This window comes from Hippocampus guttulatus, chromosome 6 (assembly GCF_054856545.1).
Source record: "Hippocampus guttulatus isolate MCC_2025c chromosome 6, RoL_Hgut_1.0, whole genome shotgun sequence".
NCBI lineage: Eukaryota > Metazoa > Chordata > Actinopteri > Syngnathiformes > Syngnathidae > Hippocampus > Hippocampus guttulatus.
This window is the reverse complement of record NC_141266.1, coordinates 10,902,331-10,929,469: the sequence shown is the minus strand read 5'-3', so window position 1 is coordinate 10,929,469 and position 27,139 is coordinate 10,902,331. Positions and strand designations below refer to the sequence as shown.

The 27,139-nt window shown below is 39.0% G+C and overlaps 1 protein-coding gene across 3 annotated transcripts; it reads left to right on the top strand.

Annotated features, from left to right (window-relative positions):
• Window positions 1–27,001, top strand: taf2 (TAF2 RNA polymerase II, TATA box binding protein (TBP)-associated factor). Of its 3 annotated transcripts, none has more exons than XM_086113921.1 (28): window positions 1–125; window positions 633–782; window positions 940–994; window positions 1,378–1,538; window positions 3,554–3,672; window positions 5,179–5,320; window positions 6,442–6,673; window positions 7,046–7,230; window positions 8,594–8,707; window positions 9,845–9,944; window positions 11,690–11,775; window positions 11,873–12,008; window positions 13,206–13,360; window positions 13,622–13,736; window positions 14,811–14,920; window positions 15,795–15,860; window positions 16,652–16,778; window positions 17,231–17,356; window positions 18,109–18,249; window positions 18,608–18,718; window positions 19,233–19,426; window positions 20,412–20,551; window positions 21,886–21,955; window positions 23,153–23,262; window positions 24,160–24,389; window positions 25,144–25,311; window positions 25,468–25,567; window positions 25,639–27,001. In XM_086113921.1, the coding sequence occupies exons 2-28, from the start codon at window positions 733–735 to the stop codon at window positions 25,908–25,910; spliced, it is 3,615 nt and encodes a 1,204-aa protein (XP_085970047.1). In that variant the 5' UTR covers window positions 1–125; window positions 633–732; the 3' UTR covers window positions 25,911–27,001. The 3 variants fall into 3 exon arrangements, with proteins under 3 accessions (XP_085970047.1, XP_085970048.1, XP_085970045.1); XM_086113922.1 differs by lacking the exon at window positions 1–125 and adding an exon at window positions 227–543 and having other exon boundaries at window positions 25,147–25,311; XM_086113919.1 differs by lacking the exon at window positions 1–125 and adding an exon at window positions 227–543.
• The last annotated feature ends 138 nt before the right edge of the window (window positions 27,002–27,139 follow it).

Sequence of the window (27,139 nt, the reverse complement as noted above, 5' to 3'; positions counted from 1 at the left end):
AGAAGAAGAAGGAGAAGAAGAAGAAAATAACAGCAACAACAGTAACAGAACTAATAGAAATTAAATAAAGTATGAGCGTCGGAAATTTCATGGGCACTATGGGGTAACCATTCCAACATAATAAGGTTATTTCTTCCATTACTATTGCGTTACTTTTTACGGATACAGATTGTTTCGCGGCCGATTTTGTCCCAATTAGGATGCCGTACGACTTCCGCTGCTGAAGGCTCATATCTATCGTCTTGGAATAAACCTTATTGGATCTTGTTGTATCTTGTTATCGTCGAGAAGTCCATATTGTTGACAGAAATGCTGCAGTTAGGAAAGCTCCGTTTTTGGAGAGAATTGTCTTTTTTTTCGCGCCAGAGACCGAAAATTTAAAATGGCGTAAAACGATGGAGCTTTGCAGTCGCGATTCTAAGATAGAGAACTCTTTGGCTGTAATTCACTTTTGCTAGTTGTTGCTGGCATAAATGCCTGGACGCGTTTATCGTGAATGGAGAAAATCCACTTGGAGTCGTAATCTCTGGAGAACAATCCCGAGTGGGTCCAACAAGTATATATCTGCATTGACTGGTCACTTAATGCTGTGCGTGCAGTCGAATCACTTTTTATCTCATTGTGTTTCTTAGGAGCTTTGTTTGCCCTGATCTAGAAGAGATTTATTGCACCGTACGAGCCACCAACACGACTTAAGTGATGAGACACGGTTGAGCTGACGTCGAAACGAAGATGAACAGAAAAAGGGATAAAGGATTTGAGAGTCCACGGCCTTTTAAATTATAAGTATCTTATCTTTGTTCTCATGGATATATTAACGAGAGTTAAAATGTCGCTTGTAAATGTATTACTATTCCCTTTAGATGACTAGAAAACACCACAATATATTGTATTTTATTGGTATAAAGTTATGTAATGTCATTATGCCTTTTCTTTTACGACCCACCAGGTTGTGTGCATCAACAATATCAACTTCCAGAGAAAATCTGTAATTGTGAGTATAAACCTCAACAAGGCTAAACTTGTACCACATTCAGACTGCAACATCATGAATACTTGCGTAGTATAATGATATCCCAATATCTAGTAGAATGCTATCCAATTCAAGTGCTCCATCAAATATTTGATTAATAAGGTGATGATGCCTAGTTTTCACTGATACTATCAGAGCGGCATTTATTAAACATCATTTATTACAATCATTTTGATTGTAGTTTGCAGTGGTGTCTAACTGTACTGCATCATAATAAGAGCAGTGTTGTAATATTTTAGTGACATTAATTACTGTATTTTTCGAGACATTAGTCTGTGCTGTGTTTTTTTTCCCTGACTAAATATTTTTTTGTCTTTCCTCTTTTTTTCTTTTTAATCACTCAGGGCTATGTTGAGCTGACCATAATCCCTACAGTAGCCAACCTTAACAGGATCAAGTTGAACAGTAAACAATGCCGTATCTACAGGGTTCGAATCAATGATCTTGAAGCTCCTTTCATTTACAATGACCCTACATTGGAAGTGTGCCACAGTGAGTCCAAACAGTAAGTACAGTATGTCAACACGTTTTTTTTTTCCAGTGAGGATTAATTTATGTTGGATATCATACAAAATCAAATTTTTTTCTTGCTGTGGTTCAAGTACAAAATTGCTCAAATTGTTTGCAAACTGCCTAACAGCATCATAATGAAAAGAAAAAGGCATGAGAAAATATGCATTGAGTGACATGTAATTGGGCCTAAGTCTGGTACTATATCACAAAGTGTGATTGTACCACATAGATATTTGGTTTTTTCATACTTACCTTGCGTTCAATAATACACCACAGAAATAGCCTGCAAAATAATCCGAGATTGCGAAAGTATTCATTTTCATTACTCAAGTAGAAGTATACATTCTGGTCTTTTAAAATAGGTCACTGGAAGTTGAAGTAACATCTTTCTGCTTAAGTAATGGTTTTAAAACAACTTAAAGTGTAAAAGTAAAAAAAAAATTAATGCAAGGAGAAAAAATGCATTGAACTGCATGCATTGAAGTCAAGTCACAAATTTTCTTTTCCGTATGTTCGATGTGCCCTGATGGTCTAAATGCGATTTTTTGGACAAATCTCGTTTTCATGGAGCACTAATTAATCAGAGGAATCCACCCCAAATGTTTTGACTTGACTTTAAGGAAAAATGCTTGTGCCGCATCATCAGGGCAAAGGATGCAAGACCTCACTCGGCTCAAAAACTTGATGTAAAGGCCGTAATGATTATTCATCAATTTTCTGAACCGCTTATCCTAAGTTCATAGCCTCATGTGCTGGAGCCCATCCGTGCTGTCAACGGGCGATAAGCGGGCTACACCCTGAACTGCTCACCATCAAATCGCTGGGTACACATAGACGAAAAACCATTCACAGTTACACTTATGGACAATTTAGAGTGTTCAATTGACATAGCTCGCAAGCCTTTGGGATGAGGGAGAAACCCGGACTACCAGAAACCACTCAGATGAGAACATGCAAACTCTCAGCCCGGATTCGAACCCACAACCTTTGTACTGTGAGGCGAATGTGCTAACCAATCAATCATTATGCCGCCCTATAATGATTATTTTATATTAAAATGTACAGATGCCCCAAATCTTTACTTAAGTAAGGTAACCAAATATTTTTACTTTGCTACTTGACACATCTACAAATAATTGAGGGATCTATTTTGTTGAACATGTGTTACCAATAAAACTGCACTCAATGCTTGACACATAGCGTACACGGTCGTAGAGTTAAAAAAAAGGAATTATAAAAACATGTGATGATTGTATTCTGCATGGAACCCACTGAACTTCCAGTTCAACTTTTTAAAGTGGTTTAAGTGGAAATATACAGTACATTACATTAGTCGATCGTCGGTGGCATCGTGTGGAACAAGGAGGAACTGCAGAAGGAACTTTTTTTTTTCTTTTCTGTCCATACATATGGACAACGAGAGACTCGATTAAACAGCCTTGTGTTGCATTGCCATTCTGCCAGTTTATTGGTTACAACTGTTTTTGAAGCGGATGAATTTTAAGGATATGAAGGGCTCCTAATTACATGAGTGTGTTGACATGTCATGAAGCGGAAGTAGCTATGGCTGTTTTTCACTGCTCGAAATACATTCACACACAAATGACAGCACAAATCTCAGTCAAGTTGTTGATCCAAGACTCTCGAAGTGGGTCAGAGTTTCAACAACCGGCTGGCCCATACTATGTACCTTCTGAGAACGACCCAATAATGGAGGAAACTCACGTCAGATTTTACAATCACCATAATTAAACGGGTGTACATATCTCCACAAAAGACAAATCAATACGTTTTTTTTTTGGTGTGTAGGGTGCGAAGCGTTTCAAGGACCCTTTTGATTCGGTTCGACTCAGTGGAATTAGGATTCAATTTGATTTAGTACAGCTCAGTTCGAGAGAGAATGATGCAGTTTTGTTATTTTACCTATATTTGAATAAACTTGTCAGCACTGTAAATGTGCCATTTTTACTTGATTAAATGAGTTGTATGATTTGTCTTTTTCCACAGAAGGAACCTGAATTATTTCTCTAGTGCATATACTGCGGCAGTGAGTGCTGTGGACCCCGATGCGGGACATGGGGAGTTGGTCATCAAGGTTCCTTCTGAACTGTGGAAACAAGGAGATGGTGAGCCCATCCAGAAAAAAAAACCCAACAACAACAATCTCCATACTTAAAACTCGTCTTAAAACTCATATTTATTTTTTTCTTTGGCTTTTGACTCAGCATGAGATTTGATTTTTAGTTTTACTGTTTTTGTGCTTTCTACTGTCTTTGTTTTTAATTTATTGTTTTATTGTTTGCTATTGTATGAATTATTTTTGCTTCATGTACAGCACTTTGTCAACAGCATTGGTTGTTTTAAAATGCTCTATTAATACAGTTAAGTTCAGCCCCCCTCCCCCACCCCACTTTATTGAATTACGGTAGGGGAAAAAAATGGAAAGATTTCTGGATTCAACATACCATGCAACTTTATAAATAAATATATACATCTTGGTAGCAACGCACAAGTAATAGACTAAAAGCATTAATATGCACTTTCTAAACATACATTATTCAGAAGTTGCATCTTAATGCAGCTGTTGTGAAAGCGCTATATAAATTAGGATGTATTGTATTGTATTAATGGGCATATGAGAGGATAGACCTGGATGCAAGTCACTTTTAGAAAAAGGTTTACATGCTGGTAATTGAATGGCCACAAGAGGGGGCTTTCGTCGTGGTGAATGCATTCGGCAGCCTTTGTGAGTACAGTATCGTGTACATTAAAAAAATTCAGGCATTGGGCCGATACCTTAGCTGGTATCTGTCCTCGCTCATTCAGAGTATTTGGAGTCGGGTACACTTGCTGTCTTGATAAGATAATCCGTTGGGAGGTGTCTGTGGCATCTAAAGTCCTCCTGCAGCCACCCAAAAACACATTGCAGCCCAACATCAAAATTGTCACAATCTTTGAATCAAAATACAACAAGAGTTCACTTAAGACCATGTTGACTTCGTGCAAACATTTCCAGGTTGAATAAATAACACGATTTCACAGATGTTTCTTTCTCTGCCAATATATTTATGAAATAGGTATTCATTTTTTTTAATGTTCTTAAATAGCTCTTAAAACATCTTAACTTTAACTTGAAGAAACCTGGAGGAACCCTGATCGGTTATAATCTCAGAACACAATATTCTGTGGGTCTGGAAAAATTGAGAGAAAAAAATGCTCTAAGATTGCTTGCAATTCTTTAATTCCTAATGCTAACTTTAATTGTTATGTGATTTCCCCATTTTGCCAAAGTTGAATATTCTTTTTTTCCCCTTTTGTTGGTGATTATCGGGAAGTGGAACTGATCAATAGGATTTCCATTCATTTGTGTTTTGAATCACAAGCGTCATCATGGAACAAATCTAAACTCCTCATTCAAAACGCTACCTCTATTAGAAGACAAATATTGTATTTTTCATGTGTAGTGTTAATCCAGTTCATATAGTAGATCGGCTTTCTTTAATGCATGTAAATATAAAGTACCAGGTGTCTGTGTAATGTCATCCAGACTGACTTATTTGAATTTGCTCTCCAAAAGGTGTTTGTCACATTGTTACTAAAATCCGATGTTCATTGCATGCTTTTGTCTCCAGATTCACATCTTTTAAAAGTATACATTGAATTTTCCCTGGACCAGCCAAAAGGAGGTCTCCACTTTGTTATCCATGATGTGGAAGGCAGTATGGCAGAGAGAGCTGCTCACGTGTTCTCCTTTGGACACCACAACTCCACTCGGTAAATAATATAAACACGTTTTTAATGAATTAATTTATTTATTGCTCATGCTGATGAAAAGTGTGGAATATTCAAATGCCTTGTGAAAGAAATCAAAATTCCAGAAATTTGAATCTGCCCAAGTGACATCAAGCTGAGCGAGCTAGAGCAAATGCATGTGATTCAAATGTCAAATGGGATTGTTCAAGTAATGGCACATTAATGAAAGGCCCTGCCAGGCAATTGTATTGTATTAAGAGAGCAGCTGATAAAAGACCACTGGTGAGTAACAAGCAATTAATTGAAGTTGCTGTGTCTGGAGTCCAATAACGTCTCTTTGCGGAATCATGCAAAGTGTTGAAGTCATGCATAAAGCTGTATTTCGGGCCCCGGAAGAAGAGACATTTGCAGTGCGCTTGGAAAAGCATGAAGACAATTTTTCCAAACAGTTAAGTTTAGAAAGGTGTGCTACTTTGGCGTTATGATATAAATAAAACAAAAAACAAAGACAACTCTTTGATTGCTTCATCAGAACACAGAACTCTGATCAACATAGACCATGATACTCGTGAGTTTTTAAACAGGATCGTGAGCTTTATAATATCGTCCACCTGACCACAATATTGCGAAAATCATCACATCGTAAGGTTCATATTGTGATATTGTTACATCCTAATATGTATGTATGTGTATGTAAATGTGTATATACTGTATGTATAGTAAGAAATGCTCTAATCAATAATATTAGCAGTATTCTTATTTAACATTTGGTGAACTATTCATTTAGGAACTCAATCAGTAATATTAATTGATGAATCCATCCAGAGATTTGTGCCTGTTTCAGTGAAGGCATTTATGCTTCCATGAACAAATTAAAAGCAAATCAATTTACATATTGTAAACAAACTTCCTCATCACAGTAAAACATTTTGCCAATACAGTAACTGTCAATCTAGAGTTACTGAACACAACCACCCCCACCAAAAAAAAGAAGAAAAGAAACTAATCAAAGACAAACGCAAGCACTGAAAACAAAAATGTTTTTGAATTGATTGATGCCGTGTTAATGACATTTTGTCGTTGTTATTTATTTGTTTTTTTTAATCTGAAATTTACTGTGCCTTAATTCACCTTTTCCTTAGGTTCTGGTTCCCTTGTGTGGACTCCTACTCAGAGCTGTGCACATGGAAGCTAGAGTTCACCATAGATTCCTCCATGGTAGCAGTGTCATGCGGTGACCTCATCGAGACAATCTACACACATGACATGAGGAAGAAAACTTTCCACTATGTCCTACCTATCCCAACTGCAGCACCCAACATCTCCCTGGCTGTTGGGCCCTTTGAAATTCTTGTAGACCCCTACATGCATGAGGTGAGTTTGTGGTTAAGATAAGATAAGAAAACCTTAATTTGTCTCACAATGGAGAAATGTGCAACTGTGAAATGTGCCACTGAAATAAAGTTTATTTATTGCCACATTCGCAATATGTCACATAATGTGTTCTCAGCGTGTCACCCAACCCTGAAGCAGTGGGCAGTTTGTGTCAGCAACAATAAACAAAAGAAAATATGAGCGGTGATGAACCATGTTGTTTTGGGGGGGGGGGGGGGGGGGGCTCAGTATTTCCTGCTCAGAAAAATGGCTTTGAAATCTGAACAGTTGTCCTCTACATCCCTGACCAGAGTATGCTCATCCTGAGAGAGTCTAACTATAATTTTATTGTTCTTTCTGTCCCGCCATCAGGTGACCCACTTTTGCCTGCCACAACTGCTGCCACTTCTCAAGCATTCCATGTCTTACCTGCATGAGATTTTTGAGTTCTATGAAGAAATTCTAACATGCCGCTACCCTTACTCCTGCTTTAAGACGGTTTTTGTGGATGAGTCCTATGTGCAAGTGTCTTCCTATGCTTCCATGAGCATTTTCAGGTACGCATACAATTTGGTCTAAAACCTTTTTGTTTATTTATTTGTTATTATTATTTTTTTGTTTGTTTGTTTGTTTCATGGTTGTTACCAATGCATGTGGCAGTGCTGCCTTGAAATATGAGATACCTACTGGTGTGCCCGCTTTGGCCACATGGCGTCAGTATAAGACAGAGTGACAAAATAACTGGCCATGAAAACAGTTCAAAGGCATTGATCATGACTCAGTAGTTCTTCCTCCTTGACCAAAGCCAACCACTCGCAGTGGTAGCTGCTCAGGTGTCTCCAACACAGAGGCTGTGGGTTCCTGCAGAAATGCTCTGTGCCAGCTTGGACACTGCTAGCAAACGTAGTGTGACCGGAATACATATTCCATGGCATCAACTGGTATGGGACAAGTGTCAACAAGCACCTGTAAGTGCTTCGGCAAGAGATCAGGATTTCTTCATACTTTGGAAATTGAAATGACTGCCAGGCCTTAGAGCAGCGATCCTCAATTAAAATTTGGAGGGATCCAGTTGGAAGGGTTTTCTCAGGGAAACTGACCTCAAAACGTTTTGATTTGCTGAGCCGAGACGTCAATTGAAATCAAAAGGACACTTACTTTCCCCCTTTTTACAAGGTTTTGCAAATACAATGTTTCATTTAAATGAAAAACAAGTATCTGTACCATGAATGAAGCTCCCAAATAAGAACAATGCATGAACATAAATAAATGAATTCTCCGAAATACAGTGAACACCAATAACTTAAAGGGACACCGTGTTGAATTGTTTGTAGTTTCAATCTTCCTTAATTTTAAACATAACGTAACATCAAACAGGCAAATTAAGTCGGGATGCACCAGTAATGGTCCAAAAGTGCATTTTTAGTTAACTTTTAACATCCAGGATTCGTGCTGCCTACTTGCCACCTTGCCCTTCTCCCCCACTCCCCCTCCGATCCTTAGTGAGTTTGACTCTCTGCAGCGTGCCAATTTGTTGCATATTATCGTAATACACTGTACTGTATTAATAAGTGAGGATGGCCAACGAGCCGTACCATTCACATTTGTTCCCATAGCTACTAGCTGCCTTGTTCATTAATGCACAAGTTTTTTCACAATGATCTGACAGCTTATTTCAGCCAATTAATTTTCAGCACCAAAGGTTTTTCATACAAATGGTTGTAATGAACTAAATAAAAATTGTGAATTAGAAAAATAAATCCCATTTCCTCCCTGATGATTATTATCCAACAAATGATACAAACACTTTTACTGTAAGTGATAAGAATATAAATCAACATTTACCTTGTTGGCGATTGGGTTTATGTCCATGCCGCCGCCATCCTCACGTTTTTCACAGGGCTTTGCCATGTTTTCCAGCACCAACCTACTTCATAGTGCTATGATCATCGACCAGACCCCTTTGACACGTCGTTGCCTTGCCCAGGCCTTGGCTCAACAGTTTTTTGGGTGTTTCATCTCCAGGATGTCTTGGTGAGACACATTTTCTATATCTTCTGCATCAAGAGGGCTGATAGATACAGTATTGTTGCATTTGAAAGACAGTAAATGTAGTGTATGGCTAATTGGTTTACAGGGGAACCTCTTGTTAGCCCGTAAGCCCATTTGTAACTCAAAACGTTCATTATTCAAGGTCATATATCCCATTGAAATAATGGAAATTAATCCGTTCTAGCCCCAAAATTGAGTTATTCTCAAAAATATGCATGTCATGTAATGTGACTTTAATGTGCCATTCACCCAAATACAAAACCCAAGACCATGCCTACAATGATCAAAGCTACTGATCATGGTTTCTGTACACTAGTTCTTATATCCAACGATGACTACCTGTATATTACCAAACGGCTTCAGCGAAAGAGGCTCCCTGACACCTGCTGTATTACCTACATTCCTTGATAAATAGCCTATACACTATTCACTCACTGGTCGAGTCCAGGATCAAACACATACTCCCGGTGTTTGTTTGTTTTTTCTTCTTTCTTCTTTCTACCCACATTCTTGCTGCTGGAGGCTGTAAATTTCCCCAGTGTGGGACAAATAAAGGATATCTTATCTTATCTTTTTGTAATATCAATTTTAAGGAAGCACTCTGAATTGATGTTCAAATAACAATTTCAATACTGCAGATAAGACCCTTAAAGTTCACATAGTGAAGCTATGCTAAATTTGTTTCAGTATTGTGAGATAGTGTTGATGTATTTTGATCAGTGGTTGGTAAAAAAAAAAAAAAAAGCTCACTGTAACTGATAATGTGGAAAGCTGTTTCGTAAAGTGTTTTGTATCATTTGCTGCTAATTGCTAATTACTGCCAAAGATGGATACATGCAAACACACTCACCACAATTTGAGTATATTCCCTACCTTGCAATTAAAGTCAGCAAAGGCCCAATACCGGGCTGGTTGGAAAATGGCCGGGCGACCTCTGTAAATGACACAACCTGTTCCGTATTTCTGCAAATTGTTGTGTGTGGTCACCAGCCAAAGTTGGCTAAGCAAACGACTGGATTAAAAATGACAATACAGAGCACTTCCAGTTCAGCAACCATTTAGAAAGTAACTGAGGGCATACGTAATTTAATGTGAACCTAAATGTTGTTACTTTTATAGGGCTGACGAGTGGGTTTTGAAGGGAATCTCAGGCTATATCTTTGGCCTCTATCTGAAGAAGACCTTTGGAGTGAATGAATATCGGCACTGGATCAAAGAGGTATCAGCTTTATTTTTATTTTTAATGCTTTAAATATTTTTGCAAACCTGGGCAAATTGCCAAGATGTGTGTATCAGAGCAAACTCATGCTGAGTGAGTTACGTGTTGGTGGTCTACTGAACACCAAAGCTCTTACTTTGGGTCTTTCCTGACTCTCCTATTATCATGATTAGCGACTCCTCGTTGGCCTCCTCGGTGAAACTGCTTCTTGTTAATAGGGTAGTTGATTTGACACCAGGAGGGGATCTGCTTCACGCAGCTCCTTGCTGCTACTTCATACGGATTTACAGAAGAAAGTCCGTGCTGGCTGCAGAGCAAGCTCTTTTGGCAGCTAGCATTGGGTTACGGTAATGTGGTACGTTCCCTACGGGAATGATCCACCACGGTGCATCATCATACAACAGCAGGAGCTCACAAACGGAGTAACTGTATCACCCGGTTTCTGTCTTTCTTTCCCTTTCTTTTTATGGCCCTCTTTCTGTCCCTCTCACTGAGTCATTTTAACCTCAGCTAAGTGATAAGACCTCAATAATTCCTTCACTGCTTCCCCTTACCATTACATTTGGTCATTTATTTTATGGTTATTCACTTCTCCAAGTGTTATTAAGTGTAAGGATGTGATTTCAGAAAGCAAGCCATGAACCAAATTCCTACGTCTCAAGAGTGTTGCCCTGATAAAAATAAAATCATCGTTCTTGTTGTACAATTAATTACGATTTGTTATACATAGATATACGTATATCGATATATAGATAGATAGATCGATATAAATCCAGCTAGAGAGAAAGGGAGGGAGAGAGTGATTATAGCCTTATTTTTGGACAGATAAGTGTCGATAGATGGATTGATGGATTACCTAATTTCAATTGGTGAGTCTCTAAAGAGGCCAGTAGCTCTTGCCCTCACAGTAAGGACAACTGTGGGTCTGCCCACGCAAAATTAGAAAATAACGTTGTAACTTTGGCCAACAGGGGTCGCCCCGTTACATAATTTGTTTGCCACAGCTGTTATGCTTCATGTCCTTCTTTTGCAACCCACCCATTTTCTACACAGGATTGGGACCTGTGCCTCTAATTGACAAACGGCCATTATCCCTTTGGTGTACAACATAAGGATTTGAGGCATTACTCACACACTGTACATTGTGGACAATCAATTACTGTAATATAATTCATTGTTATTGCTGCTCTTCCTTGCCATTTGAAGATAACCACTTCTGTAGAATTATGAATTCCTGTGTAGATCTTCCACTGTTATTGCTGTTGAATTCTTTACCTCACTGTTTTGTTTTGTTTTTCTGGCCATTTATTTCAACTTGAATAAGCATTATAAAACAGTTATGTACTCAGCAGTGAAGGGTGGAAAGCTCAATGGAAGGAGAGAGAGAGAGTGAGAGAGAGAGAGAATTGAACAATTCTTCATCGTTGGTATTCTGAGTGCTTTTTTTGCAAGGCATGCCTCACATTGGGCAATGCTTCTTGAAAGAGCAAACTTGCAAATGTCTGATTCATTGGTTTTGCATGGTATCCAGACATGACATGCAATATTTGATGGTGCTGAAACATCCATCCGCCCATTTTCCGAACCGCTTAATCCTCACAAGGGTCGCGGGGGGCGCTGGAGCCTATCCCAGCCGTCGTCGGGCAGTAGGCGGGGGACACCCTGAACCGGTTGCCAGCCAATCGGTGCTGAAACAAACTGAGTATATTCAATTTTTTGAACTGAAAATATTCATTTTGCCACAGGAGCTGGACAAAATTGTGGACTATGAACTGAAGATGGGAGGTGTCCTTTTGCACCCAACTTTTAGTGGAGGCAAAGAAAAAGACAAGTAATACATTTTAATTTAACAGCAATGAGTTAACTGTTGAAATGGTAATTCAACAATTTGAAATTGAATGCTGATACCAGTCCTTCTCTTTCTCCAGCCCAACTCCCCACCTTCATTTCTCACTGAAGCACCCGCACACATTGTCATGGGAGTACTACAAAATGTTCCAATGTAAGGCTCACTTGGTGATGAGACTTATTGAAAACAGAATCAGCATGGAGTTCATGTTGCAGGTGAGGTGTCTTCTTTTTTAACTTGAGTTTTGAATACCGGTACATGGGTATGCACTGTGTCGGACAGTGTGCCCTTTTGGGCTGTGGTTTTCAAATTTTGTGCTCGGGCTATGTAGTCGGAGTAGTTAAGAAAAAATATGCAGTTGCTGGGTTTCCAAATGATCAGAGTGATCGATTTATTTTTTGTAACTCAGCGAAGTGTGTTTTTGCACAATGTACTTACAAACGATAAAACTTTTTTTTTTTTCAACATGTGATATGAGCTGTTAGGATGCTCGGTGTACAAAAAAAAAAAAACATGGAGATGCCACTCCTCCTCGCGATCCCTTATCCAGTGGCCAATCCTTGTGCGTAAAAAATGTCTTGCTATATGAAGTCATCACTTGAGGAGGACAAACAACAAGAGAGTCTTGTGCTGATGAAGTTTGCTTGGTTTAAAAATATTAATGAATGATTCTGTAGTCCTTATGTTTTGAACAGAACATGAGTAGGGTCACGTGAACTGAGTCAATCCATATTGAATTTAATTATTGAGGTGAGTGAATTTACTTAATGAGTACCATTCATGTTGTTCAATCGTGATCTTGTGGAAGAATGCTGTCAACTTGCATGGAAATGGATTGGAAGAACTTGAGCTGGAGTGTTCTTCAAAACCAGAATTTCATGGGATAAACCCCATCCGGCTTCAAAGGGCTGCTCAAGGATGTGGTAATTTTGCTTTCTCCATTGACTGCAATGACAATGGAGTGAAAGTTGTTGACAGATGTTTCAGTTTCAAGCATTGCTTGAAACATGTCTCATACATTTTAAGGTAACAAATATGACTACGCTTGTCCGATGTTCATATCCTGATATAACACGTGCTGGCCACATGACAGTCAAGGCAAAGGTAACACCATGGGTGCTAAAGAACAAGTATTCTACTGTTGTGCCTCCGATGGTATGGGGGTGGTATTGGTTCTCACATCTGCGCAGAAGGTACTTAATTTGGAGGTGTGTCCACCAGTATGTTAACCATCCCAAGCTTCACTTGGCCTTCAGTCGTCCACGCTGGGCGACCATGGGCTTTTAGTGTGCAGTCCTTAACATGTTGGACCTGTAAATTAAACAGAAAATACAAAAACAAATGGCACGATCCAGAACAAAAATCGCGATTTACATTTCCAAAAATTATTTTTTTGTGTATTTTTCCTTTAGGTTTTCAACAAGCTTTTGAGTCTGGCGAGCACAGCCTCGTCACAAAGATACCAGAGTCACATGTGGAGCCAGATGCTTCTATCTACTCATGCCTTCTTGAAATCCATCTCTAATGTCTCTGGCAAGGATATTTCCCCTCTTATCAAACAATGGGTGTATCCTTAACTCCACAGCTCTCAAACTCAAGGGCCTTGGCCCATATCTGGCTGGCCAGTTCATTTTATATGGCTGGTAAAAGTTATTTCTTTATCTTTCTTGCAAAATGTAGTCATTGTTTTTTCATTGTTATGCAAGCTGTCAAGTATTTTTATTACCAACAAATATTTGGCAGGAAACATATAGAACACACACGCAAATTATAGCTTACTGCTGATTTTTTTATCTTATTTTTTTTGTCTTAACTCGCTCATAACCAGAGATCAGAGTGCTGTGGTAAAATTCTATGGCAGCTTTGCATTCAACAGAAAGAGGAATGTTCTGGAATTGGAGATCCGCCAAGACTACACATCCTCTGGAACTCAGAAATATGTTGTGAGTATTTCAGTTCTTTTCATCCTGAACGTTGACATTTGATTGTTCTTGTCATCGGGATACATTTACATCCCAGAGTCAAGGATCAGGCCATGAACCTACTGTACGTGTCCTGATTATATAAGAGTATTGGAACGGTTGATAACAAAAAACAGGTTCCCAGGTGTCATGTGTTCATCTAAATGCCCTCAGGATCAAGAATTATCATCATTTAACAGCACATTTTTTGCCAGGGTGAAATTGTCTCATTTTAGAGGCATATCAGTCTCAACAGTGAACCAAACCTCACTCACCCTGGCAAACATAATGCTGGACCTGCAAGACTTATAATAACCTCCAGCTGGCTGAATCTCACCGGCGCATTCCTGACGATATTTGGCCATCTTCTCTTTCGCCTCACTCGCTGGCGAGTGGCCGCTTGCTTCTCCGAGCGGAAGCAGAGCCATTCCTCAGAGTGTGGGAAACAACTGAGTGCCCAAGACAATGAAAGCATTTTTTGTAGCACATGAGCACATCACCAAGCATCACCTTCCCTGCCATGCCAACAATTTCCCAGACACACTAATTTAGCTATAGATTCAGCAGCATTGTCACTTGTGCAGGCAGTTTTTCATCTCCAAGTCAGCACAATAATATTCAATTTGTGAAACGCTGTATGCCAGCATGGCAAATCGTGGAGCAGATAAGTAAAATAATCATTGCAAGGGTGCTACTAGCATCACATTGGTTTCATATACACTCTCCAAATCCTACTTTTTTTCCCCCTAAAAATAACCACTGGCCACTTAATATTCCAAGATGGCGGCCCGAAAACCCAAGATGTCCACCCCCCCAAAAAAACCCACTCGTAATCTTGTTTTAGAATTTTGTTATCACCCTTCTGACCAAAACAAGCTATACATTATAAAGATGAAAGGTATTGTATATGATTATACTGTATGAGAAAAAACTCTCATTATGGTGGGCTGCCGTAATCATTGTATCATTTTATGGTGTTAATAAACTGATATTTTCACTCGTGTGTTGTCTCTACCAAACACTAACTATTCTCTCAAATGTTTGTGTATCCCCCAGGGTCCCATCAAGGTAACAGTGCAGGAACTTGATGGGTCATTCAACCATACCTTGCAGATCGAGGAGAATAGCCTCAAACATGATATCCCATGTCACTCCAAGAGCCGAAGGTACACTAAAACCTCCACTAAGTAAACACAAATTTACACTGAAAGTGTCCCTTGTTATATTTTATTTAATTCACCAACAATTTGGAAATGGCATATTAATCTAGCAGCTCCCTGGCAGTCAGTCGAAGTTGAAGTCTCAGTTGGAAAATTCCTTTTCCTGCGTTGTGGGTTTTCTATGGTTACTCTGTTTGCGTCCTGCTTCATTGCCCAAGAGCGGCTCTCTATATGTGCCCTGTGATAGACTGCCGACTGGTCCATTGCATCGCCTGAGATAGGCTCCAGTTTACCTGTGACCTTAACAACCCCCACCCCACGGGTGTGGGGGTTGACAATCCGGGAGGACAATCCGTGTCGATAACAACAGATTATTTTGGAGACAAAATTCAATCACCACTTGGCTTGAATTTCCTTTGTTGGATCACCCGGTTTGCATATCGCAGATAGCTGTTGATTTCGAACAAGATTGCAACTTTCAATTCACAACTTTGTATAATTCCCAGGGCGCAATTCAAGGGACACACAGATGAAAGTGATTTCACTCATTTTGTCATCAGTGATAAATCTGGGGACGACACAAATCAGCATGTTAATCTGAAGTTTGGATTTGATAATATTACAGCTCTCTTTGTCCTCTCTTGGTTATTTACAGCTCAGTTATAACAAAATACAGACAGTGTTTGGTCTAAAAAGAAAGGTGGGAAAAAAAGAGAACCCACCACTCACTTGGGCAGATGGAAAACAAATATGTGTTCCAAAAGGAGTCAGAACATTGTAACGGGATCGGAGGAACAGCAAATGCACTTGATTACCATGTAAAAGTTTGTCTTATTTAATGAACTCATGTTTATTCATTTATTTTTTATTTTGTCCCTAGAAATAAGAAAAAGAAGATTCCACTGATGAATGGCGAGGAAGTGGACATGGATTTATCAGCCATGGAGTAAGACAAATAACACGGCAATTGCTACATTTGCATTTCCAGAATAGTTTAATGCAGGGAAGAGACTGACCAATACCATGTCCAGAGAGGTTCTCAACCCCAATTTCTCAATGAAAATTCCTGATGGAATGGTACCCACTACCGGCTGTTTCACCTTTTCTAACTAAGGTCTGGCACACACAATGACAATCAGGCTGTTTGTGTAAGGTGTATTAAGTATTAAGAGTGTATTAAAGCTGGCGCATAAGGGACCAAAGAAGTCATTTTATGCATTGCATATTTTTTTAATATTATTTTCGAGCCAAATATCAGAATCGGCATCAGCCTCAAAAAACAAAAACAAAAAAACCAACAATGTTACTTTACAATTACCTGAATATTTTAATGAGGAGACTTGGAGTTGGATGTTAGAGTTTGGTAGTTTGGCGCTAACAACACAAAGACTAACTGGTCACAAAAACCACGGTTGTGACAAAATAAACAGTTTTTTCATATTTTAAAAAAGATAGTTGACCAAAATACGTGTGAGCTCACCATCATCAATCAGAAAAGAGGATGAAAGTGGATAATTGAAAAGGTCTTCCTTTCCTTGTCAACGAAAATCAACTTCAGAATATTCGCATATTCTTAAGAATATCAGATTTTGTTTCAAAACCAGAGGATGCTTTTTGTAGGCAGCACCTCAACATTTTATGTAGAGGAAGAGATCTTGGTTACATCCAGCTGATCCCATGAAATTTTATGACCACTGCTTAACTCTTTTATGTCTATTTTTCTTCTTTCTTATGTAGCGCTGACTCTCCTCTCCTATGGATACGGATTGATCCAGACATGTCAATTCTGAGGAAGGTGGAACTGGAGCAAGCCGACTTCATGTGGCAATACCAGCTGCGGTATGAAAGAGATGTCGTTGCACAGGTAAGTCAGTTATCTTTATCAAATTGTGTGTAACAGTACTTGATGTCAACACAGGCGTCGAATGACTTTCAACAGTAAGATTAATTTGAATTGTTGGTGGCACTAAAACATGGAGCAAAGCTGTGGAAGTGATTAAAAAATGTATTGAGCTATTAGGTACAGGACCTAAAAGTTACTGTTTGATAAATAAATATAAATCAAATTAAAGTTTCAAAAAGTATTATTTTTTAAAACATAGCTAGGATAGGCTCAAGCTGTCCCGCTCCCACGTGAGGATGAGCTGATCAGTTAATGGATAGATACCGGTAGATGTTTCGCTCTTTAGAAATAGTCTACAGTCCAATCACAAGTGGTAGACATGTTTGGATAAGCTTTCACACTTGGCTATGCAGATCATTTCAACATAAATGTGTTCTTCATGGTTGTTTCTCTGCATGTTTTATTCATTCTAGGAGGAGGCCATATCAGCCCTTGAAACTTTCCCAACTCCTGCCTCCAGACTGGCCCTGACTGACATCCTTGAACAAGAACAATGTTTCTACAAAGTCCGCATGCAGGCTTGCTTCTGTTTGGCAAAGGTATATGATACTGTACCTTAAAGCGTACCTGTGGGGATCAGAAGGAAAGATATTTTCTTGTTTATCAAGAAAAAAAAATTGAAAGGTTTTTGCTACACTGGTTGTATTAAAGCAAGTTTATACGGTAATGGCTTGCGGAACCTGTTGGTCGAGGCACCATAGATAACGTGTGCAGCCATACCGTATCTTCACAAGCATACGACGCACCGTATTAAAAGGCATAGTGTCAGTTACGGGTGCTATTTCTGTATTTAACACATACACAAGACACATTGTAATCTTGGACGCAGGCATGGTAAACCATACGCTAACTTTAAAAATACAGGAGCAATCATGCACGCTAGCGTATGAGGAAGGTAAAAGGCAGCGGAAGAAAAAGTTAGACCGGCTGTACTTAATTGACGCAGTATTAACGATGTACTCAGATTATGTTTTGCTCAATCCTTATCATCATCAAAATCCTTATCTTCTGTATCCAAAATAAACTGCAGGGAAAGTTCACAATCAAACACGGCAAGCTCCCTCGCGTCATTGTCAGAGTCAGTCTCAGGCGCTGTGTGGCGCCTCAGAAATTATACGTTTGTCAATTCATTCACAAATTGTCGTGTAACTCGCCCAGCACCTGTTTGTATGATAAATATGGGGATGAAATCAGAAATCCTTAAAAGGGGCATGGCATCGTATGCATCTGCATCTACATATAAAGAATGTCTTCATACCGATATGCTGCTCTGTGCACATAATAATTGCAGATCGCCAATGCTATGGTGAGCACATGGCAGGGCCCACCAGCCATGAAGTCTCTGTTCACCAGAATGTTCTGCTGTAAGAGTTGTCCCAATATCGTGAAGACCAACAACTTCATCAACTTCCAGAGCTATTTCCTGCAAAAGGTAGCATGCCCGATTAAAACAGACACTAAATATTTTAATGTTTGGGTATCCTGACTCAGTGGTAATTTGTTGGTTTTAGCCAAAAAGTATACCACACTGGGTAATATTGTTGTGTTTGTTGAAAGAGACGATTTGGTTTGAGGGACATGGCTACAGACCACATTAGAGTAAATACACAAGCTTTAGAATGTGCCTGACAAAGGAAAGGCAGTGTCAATGATTCATAGTGCATTATAATGTGTGAATTTAAAAAAAAAAAGGAAAAACAAAATCCCTGGCAGGCTTTTTAGTCTACCCATCTCTCATGTCATTGACGGTTTTATCAACTAACAAATCCTTTTTCTGTTTTCCTTGCAAGACGATGCCTGTTGCCATGGCATTACTCAGAGATGTGCAGAACCTTTGTCCCAAAGATGTCCTCAACTTCATACTTGACCTCATCAAGTATAACGACAACAGGAAGAACAAAGTAAGGACAAAGCAACCACACCCTGCAACCTAAATTCTTAATACTGTCAAAACCTTCCTCTCTTTTCAGGAATTTTGATTATTCTGTAAAATAAGATCGTCGTTTAATGATTCCCTCATAGGAAATTCAGGTGTTATAACAGCACACAACAATTTGATTTAAAAAAAAACACCACAAAAAAAACCAAATACACTGAAAATACAATTAATCAAGTGTATGATGCGTCTGTTGATTAAGGTTGGTGGTGAGGGGAATGTGGTGACTTGTTTCAGCCCACACTGCTGTGGCACAGTCTTACGGTGGTGAACACAAGGGAATGATTGTGGTCTCCTCAGGACAAACAGTCTACTCTGTCCCTTCCTGAAGCAGGAGTTTGTATTTTGAGAAATAACAATCTTAGAGTAAGATAGTTGGCTGAAGCAATTTGTAGTGTATTTCACATGCCATCTAAGTCATATTTACCGGTATTTAGTTCTTGTCTACTAACATTCTATTCTTCTTGGTCCTTTTCCAGTTCTCAGATAATTACTACCGTGCAGATTTGCTTGAAGCATTGACCAACTCCTTGACGCCAGCCATCAGTATCAACAATGAGACTCGGACTGTGGACAATTTAAATGCTGATGTGCGGCTCATTTTGGAGGAGATCACTAGATTCCTTAACATGGAGAAGTTACTACCAAGCTACAAAAGCACGATAACGATCAGGTAGCTGCTGCTTCTAGGCATACGTTAGTCATTTTCTTGTGGTCAACTTTTGACTTGTTTTTCCTAAAATGTATTTGTACACCACTCACAATTCTCTCAACATTTTATTATACCTTTTCATAGTGTGCGTGTGTGCGCATGTGTGCATAGGAGAGACGATATTGGAAAAAATCGGAAAACAATCTGACTATACACTGAGGAACTATACACTGAATTAATAATGATGGCAGGACAGAACGTCCCCGGAGTGAACAAATTGTTTGCTCTAATGTCTTATTTTGCTCGTCTGATCATTGACGTCATTGATCGATTGGCAAATTATGACATTAAAACCGGGCACCGATTATGTGCTGATCTGATCCAGCCGATCAGATCTGTGTAAAGTCTAAAGATGAGAATTGTGTCAATATCCCAGTATTGATGGACTCGACTAACCACCTCATGAGTGAAGCGTGGTGGTTGTGCCATGGCGTGGGCATATGTGGCTGGCAATGGAGCTGGTTCTCCTGGTTTTCATAGAAAAAAAACTAAATTTAAAGCTGAAAGTCTGGACTTAAAGCACTTCTTGTTCGTATCGTTTGAAATTTTGCGTTGAGGACAATAAAATGGGTAAGATCGAAAGTTCAAAGTCTGGATTCAATTGAATAAGAATAAGAAAACAGTTATTGTCTCACAATGGAGAAATTCCCCATTTACAGCAGCAAAGTTATGAAAGGAAGAAAGTAGAAGAACAAAAAGTATAGGAGCTCCTGTAAAGGCAGCCACTCTCGCGGCGCCTTCTTGGAGTGAGAATAACAACAAAATTATACAACACAACATGTTGTGATTCTCATTTGTTTCCTACTGTGATAGAAATTTGATTTCTGTACTGTATAACATTGAACAATGATGCATTTCAGCTTCAATTTTCAGTTTGATGATACTTGATTCAATTGCATTTTTCATTTATTTATTTTTTCCCCCATCTCCTAACCTTTATTCGTAGTTGTCTGAAAGCCATTCGTCAACTTCAAAAAAATGGTCACATTCCAAGTGAAGCATCACTCTTCAGGTCCTATGCAGAGTATGGCCACTTTGTGGATGTTCGTGTTGCTGCTATCGAAGCTCTGGTGGACTATACAAGAGGTAAGATGCGAACATATTGATGATAGCTGTCCTCTGGTCGTCTTTGAGTTTATAAAACGTTAAAACAAGCACTATTTTTTACTGAGTGAGTTAAAAAATAGGCTCCTGGGTTCTACACTGAAATTCAGATTTAGGGAATAAAATCACAATTCCGCTGAGCGGGAAAAGTGGCATGATGTTCATGTTTTCTTGTTTTACCTTGATTCAACCAGACAAAAGACCAGATGAATGGGGTCTTGTTTAGAGTGGTGACCTGGCCAAGCAGTCAGCAGCATAGGTCTCGCAAAACACGCAGTATATCACTAAACTCAACTCACCTTTGAGTGAGTACTTTAAGCAGTGCTTTAATAAAGTGCAGGATTTGTACATGCCGTAACAATAAAAAAACAGGCATTGTTCAGTGGATTTCAGTCTGGCCTTTAACCCTTTCAGGGACAGCGGTTACTACAGTGGACACATCAGGTTACAGGTTATCATTATTTGTGCATGAAAGCGTTAAAATAGATCGAAAGGTTCCAAATGAAAAAAAGATGTGATGGTTTTAACTCAGTTTGTGGAATGTTCTGGAGTGGCACAGCTAAGCATTTGTACCCAGTTCAGTCCTAACATGCCGAACAGTCAGGCTGAAGATGATGCTTAGATTGGAGGAGAGAAAACTGACAAAATACAAAGGAAGTAGACGAAAAAGGAAATCACCGAACAAGGCCATTCTTCTTATGGGTGTACAGTACCTGCATACAGAGCCAACCAGAAATTCACATGTAGATTATGAAGTTTCAGCTGACTGTACTCAGTTAAACGCAACACACAGTGGTCAACAGCATCCACGGACTGAAGACATTTAGAGGAAGTGCTCAGTATTTGTCTCTGTAGATAACGTGTGAAATGAGACAGGTGAGCATATTTATTCATGATCTCATTGCTGGTTTATCTCTATGGAATAAATAAATAGGGTTAAAAAAAAGCTCAAATTATGGTTGTGTTTTTTTGCAAAAATAACAGTCTTACATGCCAGTAACCACTGCCTGCCATTTCTAAAACTGACAGACACGATCATCAGAATAAAAATTAGCACTGGCCCAACATCCAAATTAATTTAAAATGTCTTCAGAAATAAGTCTACCATATTTTATGTTTTCATTACTAAAAGACCAATAGTCTAGCCATGCCACCTCATAATATGGACACTTGTGTTTACATGCGATCAGAATGAGAGATCATAAATGAATACTTTTGTCAGAAGAAAGGAAATTGAGCTGTTGTGATGTCCAGTGATCGATGACCGTGCAGATTTTGTTCACCTCATTTGTTGATGCTGTCAATGTATTTTGCAGTTGAAAAGAGTTCAGTTGAGCTGCAGTGGCTACTCAACCTGGTTCAGAGTGACCCGGCTCCTTATGTCAGGTTAGTCGGCATACAGGCTTACTTGAGGGAGTACAGGTGTCCATTCTAGAGGCAGTGATGTCACCTGAATTTGAACATTCTGCTTCTTTCCATGCAGGAGTCTCTCACTAACTTGCCCTAACGCAGGAATATAACTATTTTAGTGATTCTAATGTCACCTTTTCTACCATTTCTAGTGTGAGCTTTGCGTTCATATAATGGTCCACTCAGGTTTACAAGACTTGCCATTCTACTGTCAGCTCTGACAAAGTACCACATTTCCCCAGTGACATGAATTGTAACTTTTCGACCTAAGGCACCACCATGCCTTTAAAAAAAAAAAAAAATGCATGCTTTTTTCACGAACATTTGAAAAAAAAGGTTGTTACACATGTTTTACCTGAAGATACTTTTTTTTTCTGAGTAATTAGCATTTGTTGACTAAAGAACCAATATTTAGCTCATTGTAAATTTCTGAAATCATCCATGTTTGCAGTGAAAGAAAATCAGGCATTTGCAGCTTTTCCCTTCGTCGACAATTTTAAAAGCAATGTTACAATATATTTTGCATTGCATAACTTCATACCGTGTTACATCTATTTGCAGTATGCCAAATACTGTATATTGCATCATACTTGTTGTGAATTGTATTGTATCCGGAGTAGCGTTCTCAATATTGTGAATTTACCATCTCGTTGGCAGAATATTGAGCCGTGCACTGCATACCGTGTTACATCTATTTGCAGTATGTCAAATACTGTATATTGCATCATACTTGTTGTGAATTGTATTGTATCTGGAGTAGCGTTCTCAGTATTGTGAATTTACCATCTCGGCAGAATATTGAGCCGTGCACTGCATTTGCCTAAGTGAGATGTTCATCCCTAATCCACCCTCAAATCCAGCTAATTAAATCTTGAATTATGACAACATTTTATCTCCAATTTGGACATGCACAGTCTGAATTGTCCGTGCCGGAACCCTTAAATTCCTCAGCCTCTGGTCAAGGATCGATCTTCACAAAAACAATAGTCATTATCCCTACAAGGGCATGAGAAATAGTGTTGAAATGTAATTACGTGTTCTTGTTATTATGTATTACTTCTCTAGATGGAATGGAATATGCCGAGGGTTTGAATGTTTGGGTTTTGTGGTGGTTTTGCTGCATTAGTAACCAAATGCACATGTTTACATCTGAACATTTGTTCTTCTATCAAGACATAAGATCCTCGCCATGCTTTGTAAGAATCCACCCTTCACCAAGACAACAGAATCAGCGATATGCAATGAAGCTCTGGTGGACCAGCTTTGGAAGCTCATGAACTCAGGTGAGTCTCAGACATGTGCCTGTCAACCTGCTTGTCAGTCAAACAATGTTTTCCACCTAATTACCGCACTTTATGGACCATAAGCTGCAACATATTTTTGGGCGCAGTATCAACATGTCTATTTATTTATAAAATAATAATAAAAATAAAATTTAAAAATCATACATAAAACCCACTGGGTTATCAGGCGCATTATTTATGTCAAGCATTGTATGTTGATTTTTTTCTAATTGTACCATATGATTATTTGACAGATTTAGCAACATTACGCTCGCTTCAGAAAAGACATGAAATATCGGTTAGGGCTGCATGTCTCGCTTGCTTTTATTCGCCGTACGACTACATGGGGACGAGGGAATCCTTCAATCGACGAATAAAAACGTTGGTAAATGACTAGTCCATCTGGTAGACTAGTGGTTTTAAAAAAAATCATAATGCTCTCCTTTGCTCGATTTTTTTTTCCTGGGGCTTCACAATAATCTGATTACTTTGGCTAATGCTGTTATCTTGGTTGCCAGTTCAACAGCTGTAAACAAGTCAATGCACATACCATTATCCAAACTTTTCAGCTCGGTCCCGACAGCTATTTTATTTAATTTCCATAATATAAACATTTAATCCTCAGGCATTGTGTTCTTTCAAAAAATAATTGAACATAAAAATACATATGTTGTCTTGACACACACAATTAATACACGACAATACTCAAATAATAAACCCACCTTTAAAATATAATCTTTATTTATATAGCGCTTTCACAACAGCTGCAGCTGTAACAAAGCGCTTTACAGAATAGTTAACATAAAATAACAAAATAATATGACAGAACACAACATAGGTCATGGACAATCATGCAATTATAACCACTATTTCTGCATGTTCTCTTTTTGCATTCAGGTACCTCTCATGATTGGCGCCTGCGTTGCGATGCTGTGAACCTCTACTACACTTTGTTTGGTTTGACTCGGCCTTCCTGCCTGCCCCTCCCGGAGCTTGGCCTTGTGTTGAACCTAAAGGAGAAGAAAGCGGTACTTAACCCTACCATCAAGCCTGAACAGAGTGTGGGTGCTGTTATCGACACCCCTGCCAGTATTGGGATCCATGGTGTTGGCTTAAATTACCCAACTGTAAGTACTATGCCAAAAATATTTAGTCATTAGTGATGACAATCTATTTGACCTGAACCCATAAAATGGGTTCAGGTCAAATAGATTGTTCATGCAGGACAGATGAAAATTGAATCATACTTATTGGGGGAATGCACCACCACATATGCATTATATCCACCAGTTAGGTGGATATAATGACAGAGACTGCCACCAATGGTGATTTTTATTTTTTGAGAGAGAGAGAGAGAGAGAGAGAGAGAGAGACTGTGTTTTTTCCACGCCTGGATGATGATTGATCCAAAAATAATGTGAGTACATTATTAAATACTTAATAAAATAAAGTACCACCAAACTCAGTTTTGCTCCCGTTGCCTTTTTAAAAACATACGCTAGCGTGCATGCATGCTACCATCTTTTTTAAACTAGCATATATTTTACCATCCCTGCGCCCAGTAATACAGTGCGTCTTGTGTATGTATTAAATACAGAAATAGCATCCATAACTGACACTGCACCTTTTAATATGGTGCGCCGTATGCTCGTGAAAATACAATACCTACAAGCGGGCCAAATTTAACCCTTTCAGGGACAGCAGTTAGTACAGTGGACAGCTTATCATGTTACCAGGTCATAGGGTGCATGAAAAAGTTTACTGTCCAATGTTTGGAAGTCTCTAATTATCCACAGCAAGGAGATTATTCTGTGGTTTGTGCTGTGTTAAAACAGTTTGAAAATTACAGAATATGCTTAATATGTTTTTTTTTTTTCCTAGCAGGAGGATGAAGAGCCAGATCCTATTTCACTGGGGGTGTGTGGGGTAGGACAGCCTCCTCAGGGCATCAAAAGAAAGGCCGAGACTCAGCTGGGCTCCCCACCCGAACCCACACAGGCACTGCAGCATCAAGATGATGATGGTAGAATCGGGCGCTACAAGATCAGAGTAAGGATGTAGATGATTTGTTCTTATTATTGTTCTTGTTCTTGTTATGCCTTTTGCCAAGTTTGGCTGGCATGTATTTTTTGTTAGTTTGTTTTTTGTTTTTGATAGATTGCACATGACTTTCCTCAGTTGATGCTTTGTTCTGGTTGTTTGTAGTTTAACACGGAAGATGAAGATATTGACATGGAAACTGTGCATGATAGTCAGGCCTTCATTCACCATCACCTCAATCTTCTGGAGAGACCCTCCACACCAGGTGATATAACATAGTTGCAACCCAATGATTGGCGTTTGTGTTTACCACCCCAATGATGCTTTTCTTTCAAGGTAAAGAGCCAGCATTCGTCGAACAGTCAATGCTGTCCATGCCGGCCACGCCTATACCATCCTTCTCCAAAGACACCGCATCCTTACCTTCGAAACACAGAGGGGAGCACGGCCACCACCATCACGAGCACAAGAAGAAAAAGAAGAAAAAGCACAAGCACAAACACAAGCACAAGCATGACAACAAGGACAGAGAGAGAAGTAACTGGCATCCTTACAGCAATAGCCCAGTCAGTGGCAAGTCCCTCCACTCACCATCGCTGTCTGAATAAAATCTTCACAGGTAAAGTTAGCTACCCATCATAGTGCCATATGTTTGACAATTGGGGAGCCACAGTAGACCAACCACTTTATCACCTTCAAGTGAGGATTCACTCATGAGCAGAAGCTCATAGATTCATAATGTACTCCTTTGCTCATTCATGATTGCTTTTTTTTGGCGGGGGGGGGGGGGTCTGGGTGTTTTACAAAAATCTTATTTTGTTACTAGCTAGAAAAGGGAAGTTTACCTTGCTGAAGTTTTAGGCAGGACTTTGGAAAGAACAAAATACAATTTAAAATTGCGATAACCAAGAGTGTTTGTAAAATTGATCGCCAATGTGTCTGCTTGTCTTTGACAAAACAGACCTAATCTTCCAATGTCAATTATTCCTGTAAAACCTCTTACTCAAGCTATGATGTCATTTTTAACAAATTTGTCGGCATAGCAAGGCCCTTTTTTGTTGTCAATATTATTATGTTTTTTTAATTGTACAGTGATCCCGTGCTATTTCGCGGTTCGTTTATCGCGGCTTCAGTGCATCGTAGATTTTTTTCAAACATATTCATTAAAAAAAAGTTTCTCATATACATGGAGTACAGTACTGTATATGTTGCTCTATGTGACTCGCAGTTGTTTTGCTGACTTTCACAGCTTCTTGCGGACCGTTTGCGGACTTAAATTTTTTATTTTATTTTTTATGTTTATTGGTCGCTACTTCACGGATTTTCGTTTATCACGGGTAGTTTTGGTCCCCATTAACCGCGATAAACGAGGGATTGCTGTAGTTCCTTTCACTGCCATTTAATTTCAGTTATTGCTTCTCTCACATGACAACATGACAGTATACACATCATGGATAATTTTAAGAAATTGCTGCATGGACCGTACGTGCAACATAATCAGCAGCAGGGGTGCTTATATAATAATTTGAACTGAAGGAGCCAGTGCTCCAATATCATAACGACACAACCAAATCCGTGAATGAAATACGGGATCAACTGATGAACATCACAAACACTGTCATGCAAACCAGCGAGCCATTGTCACAGATTGCTGTATATGCATCGCAAATGTTAAATAAATACATTTTAAAATGTTGAATATGAAATGTCTCAGTTTTCCAAAGTAGCTATGCCTAAAAATACCTACAATCTCCTATGGGCCTCACTAGTTGGAATAACAGCATTGGCATTAAAAAACAAAAACTAACAAACCACTTTGGGTCAAAAAGAGAGCCAT

Coding starts and splice junctions, on each gene's coding strand:
- taf2 (XM_086113921.1), top strand. CDS start 733: ATGAACAGAAAAAGGGATAAAGGATTTGAGAGTCCACGGCCTTTTAAA. Junction 1,539..3,553: donor TGCCACAGTGAGTCCAAACA/GTAAGTACAGTA, acceptor CTTTTTCCACAG/AAGGAACCTGAATTATTTCT. Junction 18,250..18,607: donor AGAGCTATTTCCTGCAAAAG/GTAGCATGCCCG, acceptor TTTCCTTGCAAG/ACGATGCCTGTTGCCATGGC.